The sequence below is a fragment of the Anneissia japonica genome, unplaced genomic scaffold, assembly GCF_011630105.1.
Source record: "Anneissia japonica isolate Jap-2015-1 unplaced genomic scaffold, ASM1163010v1 scaffold1587_len1432017_cov164, whole genome shotgun sequence".
NCBI lineage: Eukaryota > Metazoa > Echinodermata > Crinoidea > Comatulida > Comatulidae > Anneissia > Anneissia japonica.
In genome coordinates this window covers 148,857-154,814 of record NW_022713643.1, presented here as the reverse complement: position 1 = coordinate 154,814, position 5,958 = coordinate 148,857, and the positions used below count along the sequence as shown (strand labels likewise).

Sequence of the window (5,958 nt, the reverse complement as noted above, 5' to 3'; positions counted from 1 at the left end):
GGTGTGGGGGGGGGGGGCAGGGTCCGGATTTATCAAACTAGAAATCGGCTTAAATTTGGCTTAATTCCATTTCTTTGCTTAAGTCAGATTTATCAATATTGCTTAGTTTAATAATTGCTTAAAATTAAAAAGTTTTTGTACACATGCGCCATTTAATACTATTTTTAAGCTAAGATTTTGCTAAAATGGTTTGATATATCAGCTTAGGATATTTGTTTAGGGACATCTCAACTTTTTTGACTTAAATAAATCCCAGGCCAGCCCCCCCCCCCCCGGAGAAAAAAAAATGTATTTTCTACATATTTGTAGACTCTAAATTCGATTAAATAAGCATCTGAAACCCCTAAATTGTCAAAATTTTCGGGGATTCTCCCACTGGACCTCTTTCTGAACACGCCCACTTTACTGTTGTTGGGGAAATCTTCCCCCTGGTTACGACAATGGGCTTGTGCTTGTTTGTTTTGAGTATTATGATTTATTATTATCGTATTGATATTATTGTTAACATGTGAAGCGATTAGAGGCCTTTGGCAATAAGCGCTATAAAAGAATCACTTATTATTATTTTTATTATTATTACTATTATAATAATGGTGATGGTGATGATAGTAATATTATTATTATTATTATTATTATTATTATTATATTATTATTATTATATTATTATTATTATTATTATTATTTATTATTATTATTATTATCAATATTATTATTATCTTAGATATTGAAGTTTTCATGGGTGGCTCTTATGCTAGCGGCTGTTCCAGAAATAATAAGTCTCCCAGATCCATTTCTCTCTTTTTAATATTTTCAGTACTGTGGTACTGTTTTTCTGTATTTGCTTTCATTATTTGGATCAAATAAACATATCTGAATCTGAGTAACTATGCATATGGGAGGACTTGCATTTTGGGGAAAGAAAGGGATGAACATTTTTGCCTGAAAACCAAATTGGGACCCAAAGCCTTCTAGGCCAAAAGATGTGCATCCAAATTTAATATAAAATAAAATTTAGCTCTCAAAATACCAATTACCACCACTGCCAACATCAGCACCATCACCGTCGTCATAATCATCACCATATTTATCGTCGTCATCATAAGCCTCACCATAAGCAGTCTTCATCATCTTCGTTTAAATACATAAATATAACGCATAAGCGAAAGTGCACTCGTAAATATCAGTATGTTTTGAGTTATTCTAGAAATGTAATGTTCAGTGGGGTATTTAAGGGGGTCCAAGCCGGCCGGCACCCCCCACCACCATAATTTTTTCGAAATTATAAAAAAATGTAAAGAAAAGAAGAAAGTATATATTAAAATAGTCTGAGAGTGTAATTTCAGGCCATAATCATATTTTTCCTTCTATCTGTGAAAGGGCCTTCCTGGGCCCCCTCTATTTCAAATTCCTGGATCCGCCACTGATGTTCTCTCCAAATAGAAATTGAAAATAGAGTATTTTCACTTGCGATTTTTATTTACCTATGTACATTCATCAATCGCAGGATTATCAACTAATTACGCCAAAACTGCTAGGTTATACACATACCAGAAAATGCAGAAATTTAAATAAAATAAATTTATTAAAATGTCATTTACATACAATAGATTGACTTGTATCAATCAATCAATCAATCAATCAATTAATCAATCAATGTTAACAATTTGTACTCTATAGTGCAAGGATCCTTTCAAAGCAATACCCAAAGGTGCTGAGACATTAACTCAGAGTGTCTTGTATTAAAGACACAGCAGAACCCCTATTAAAGTGTCCCTTAAATAGGATTCCGACCGTAGTGTTAAAAGATATTCTTTCCCTCAATTTGTGGCCAAAAATTGTCCCTTTAATAGAGGTGTCCCAAAGGAGTGGGTTCTGCTGTACATTAAATACTATTGCACTTTAGTTACTAATAATTAAGAAGTTGTTGTTGTTTTGTTATTATTATTATAACCAAAAATATAGTCATTAATTTGGTATTGGAGCTATGCTGTTGAACCCTGATGCCCTCCACATACTGGGGTTTTTAACAGATGTCCGGCTCGTATGCTGGGGTCCAGTGGGGTTTGTTTACATCTAGCCCCTCAGTTGTCAATTTCCACTGCTTCACAGCAGCGCTGACATGAGACAAACTAATAGACATGTCTGGTACAGATACAGTCAATAAAATTATTATTGTCCATGTTTTTGCAAGAATAGACTTTAAAACACTATCCCCATGTTCAATCCATTCTCTGATTCTGGCAACCTTTAACAATTTCTGCCTTTAAAGACATTATGACCCCGACAATCTTATTGTAGAAATACCGGAATGGCGTTCAGCAAGGTATAGTTTTTACCTGTAGTCAAATTAGGTCGATCTTTTTCACTTTTGTATGGGGCTTCATGGGAAAAAGCTATGCTTGTTTTTTAATGTCTCCTTTTCATTTCAATTCATCATCTTTGTTCTTCAATTTTGCTATGTTATTTGATTTTACTATTTTATTTGATGTCTGAATTTGAATAAACTTATACAGTACAGTACTTGAATACTTGATGACCCTACAGGAAGCCTTCCTTTGTTTGGTCTCATTCCTCAGTGGGGCAAAAATCCGGGGACACAATGCGTTGCAACACGTTGCATAATACTTTTAACGACAATTTTCGTAGACTGTCAATGACAATGAGCAGATAACATTGAGAGGACAGGTGCTCATGTAGAACAGAGATGGATTTGTGCGTGCCTGGTTTGCTCTTCATACCGAATAATTATAATGATTTATACTTGATAGGTTGATATCAAAATGGTTTCCACTTTTCATCGATTTCCGTAACAAACGGGTCAAATGCATCAACTGATATTTTTTCAAGGTCTGTTGGGAGCATAAGCTTTTGAGAATGCAGCATCATACGATAAGGTTTGACGTCCCTTCGATTGCTGTAGGTATAATCACCGACGATGGTGTGGCCGATACTATCACAGTGGACCCGAAGCTGATGTCGCCTGCCTAAAAATATAAAATATTCAGAGTCACAAGCGTTCACATAATGGGATTGTGATTTTAAACAACTGTACATGACAATCGAGTATTTTATATACATGGTTACATCTTAACATGGCAGTCACATATGGTCACATGATAGTCATGTGATTTTAATACAATACAGAGGGCAACTTAGCACTGTTAGCTAAACTGGTGGTAGCCACTAGTGTGTGTTGAACTGTGAAGATCTTAACATAGCATTAGTCCTTGGTTCAATGCTATACCCTACTCTCCTTATGTACAGCTGGAGCGCTGAAATGTCTTTGGCATAATACGTCAAAGCCGTTGGTCATGTGTGCAATATGCCACATGTGCATGTGATCGTCATGTGACAGTCTTGTATTAAATCACATGACCATCTTGCAAAAACATGTGACTGCCATGTATAATCTCAAATTTATTTATGCGAGTTAATAAAATGTTCTAAAGCTCTGTCCAGACATGTGACAATATGCCTAAATATGGTCATGATGACATCACATCATGACCAAAAATATAAGCACATCCTGACTATATATGGGCATACAATTACTGTGTTTTGTCAAAGAATAATAGCAAACAGAATGCATAGTAATAGAATTTTTCATAACAACCACTCTAACAGGATGTTTACATTTTTAACAGGCATGAAGTTAATTGGTATTTGCATAATAAAACATGGGAGGAATAAGCAAGCGGGAGCGTCAGTACGTTGGGCACATAATCAGAGCCAATAAGGTACAAAGAAATATCTTGGAAGGAAAGGTTAAAGGAAGGAAACCACAAGGAAGACCTTGGCAGACATGGATGAGAGAAGTTTGCCAGTGGACCAATTCAAGATATGTCAAAGTGGAAATAGCAGCACGGGACAGACAATGATGGAGATCTGTGGTAGGCCAAGTCCTCGTTGGATACGGTAAGCCACCACATAAATAAAGTAACATGGGTTGGTTTTAGAAACTTACCAGTAAATGGTATTAATCTTATCTTTGTCGCTGGATCACCATCATAGTATCCATGCTGAAGGACGGACAACTCTGTCTTTGCCGATTTCACCTTAATCCCTTGTCTGGTTTCATCTTCCTCATCAGCGATTTTCATCATGTGCATGCAGCCATCTTTGGATTCAGGACATATTGCCGTAGTAATTATCATGTGATTATCTTTTACGTGCCCCCTGACCTATTTAAATTTCATAATAAATTTTATTATTATTAGTTATCATTCTTTAAATGTTGATCTAATAAATTAATATTAATGCATTCCAGCCAATAAAGCCTGGAGAGCTTTGTGATGTTTATATTTTCACAGGGGTCCCAAGTTTCCAACAACTAGAGTATCCAGAAATTGGGACGGCCTCCAGCAAGCAAGGGAGCAAGAACCTCCTAGTAAAAATTAATAACCCATCTCGCTCAAGTTCATAATAGTTGCATATTTCACTGCTTTATTACCAATTGTCTCACAGTAGTCAGTGTGATGGGTATGTGCAGGATGTGTATGTGCAGGAAAAATAAAATTAAAAGTGTTAAGAAAACTCTTTAACTAGATCAGAGGCAGATTCAAGGGGGAAGCCATCCCTGGACACTAAGTCTGAGGGGGCCATTTCCGGCCATCTATAGGTGCTATAATCGTAAATTTTCTTACCTCAACCCCAACCATTAAGGAGCTGAGGTGGTCTAGTTCCTTCATTTGTGCAAGTCCCTCCTGGGGCCCCCTATTTTGAATTCTTGGATCTGCCACTGCAGTTCTCCAGCAATTACTTCTTCCAACTTGGGAATCCTGTATTAGTACAGTACATCAATTTGTGGGACACTTTCCATGTTCATAAATTGATAATGAGTACAAAACTTCCAAGTAATTTTAAAGATCTATCCACAATATCATGGATCTACGTCACATGATTTTGTCAAATAAATTCGTCTCGACAAGGCTTAACATTGTTCTTCTATGGTAACCTACCAATGCTAAGTACTCCTTGAGGACAAGGTGTTTGCTGAACTTTGACATTGCATCAGCTGCAGCTTGTCTGTTAAGCGCAATAGCTATGGCACCACTTGTGGAATAGTCAAGACGATGAACAAATCTAGTGGAAAATACAAACAAAATTGCCAGTGTTGTAATGAAGGGCTTGAAGTAAATGATGAGTTTACTAACACAATGGAAGGAAACCAGCAATAAATAAAGTGGCGGGGGTGGGGGAACGGAAGAAAGGGGTGCACAGGGGGTGTAGTCAATTGTGAATTATAGGTACAATGCCATTTTTAATAACATTTGCTTTTCTTTTCCTCCTTTTTTTTTTTTCTTCCCGAGTCCACTTCTGGTACATCTATGTTTTCAAATATCAATATAAGAATGCCTATTCCAAATGTTACCTGAAATTATGCTCAATCTGTGTATCTACTAAATGTGGGAACCTCTTTGCAAGTTGTTTAGAGGCAGTCACTTCATCGCTGTCATCGTTGCTGCTGATTTTAACATCGTAATGTTTGCTAATAACAATAAAGTTTTCACTTTTGTACAAAATCTCCAAGTCATCTATGGTTGCCGATTGGTGCATGCCAAGTAGTTTTCTCCAAAATCGTAGTCGCAGAAGATGAAGCGTCCTTAAACTTTGATGAATCATATACAGCATAGGCTTTATTATTGGTAGTATTGCCTAGGTGGTACACCTTAAATATTTAAAAACAGTGTAGGCCCAATAAAAAAAAATTATTAGTTTATCACCCTCGCACGCATGTCTTTTATGGTACTGGGAAAAAAAAATTTTTTTTTTTAATTTTTGAAATTTATTTTTTTCATTTATTTTATTAAATAGTTAGTAGATATTGTTTGCATTATCCAAATCATGTTTTACTTTGAATATCAATGCACCAGCAAACAACCCAAGGGTGATATTTGGCTTTAGCAAAATAAAAAATATATAAAAAAAAAAAAAACCTCCCTCCCTCATCACTTTTAC

At 36.0% G+C, this 5,958-nt stretch overlaps 1 protein-coding gene across 1 annotated transcript; it reads right to left on the bottom strand.

Moving 5' to 3' along the window:
- Positions 1 to 1,457: 1,457 nt before the first annotated feature.
- LOC117108694 (RNA pseudouridylate synthase domain-containing protein 1-like) lies at positions 1,458 to 5,592 on the bottom strand (the record flags this gene model as incomplete). The annotated part of the gene is given in 4 exon segments (XM_033250802.1): positions 1,458 to 2,984; positions 3,965 to 4,181; positions 4,959 to 5,082; positions 5,372 to 5,592. Coding segments are annotated over 4 exon segments (771 nt in total), but the record flags the coding sequence as incomplete, so codon positions are not given.
- Between the last annotated feature and the right edge of the window lie 366 nt (positions 5,593 to 5,958).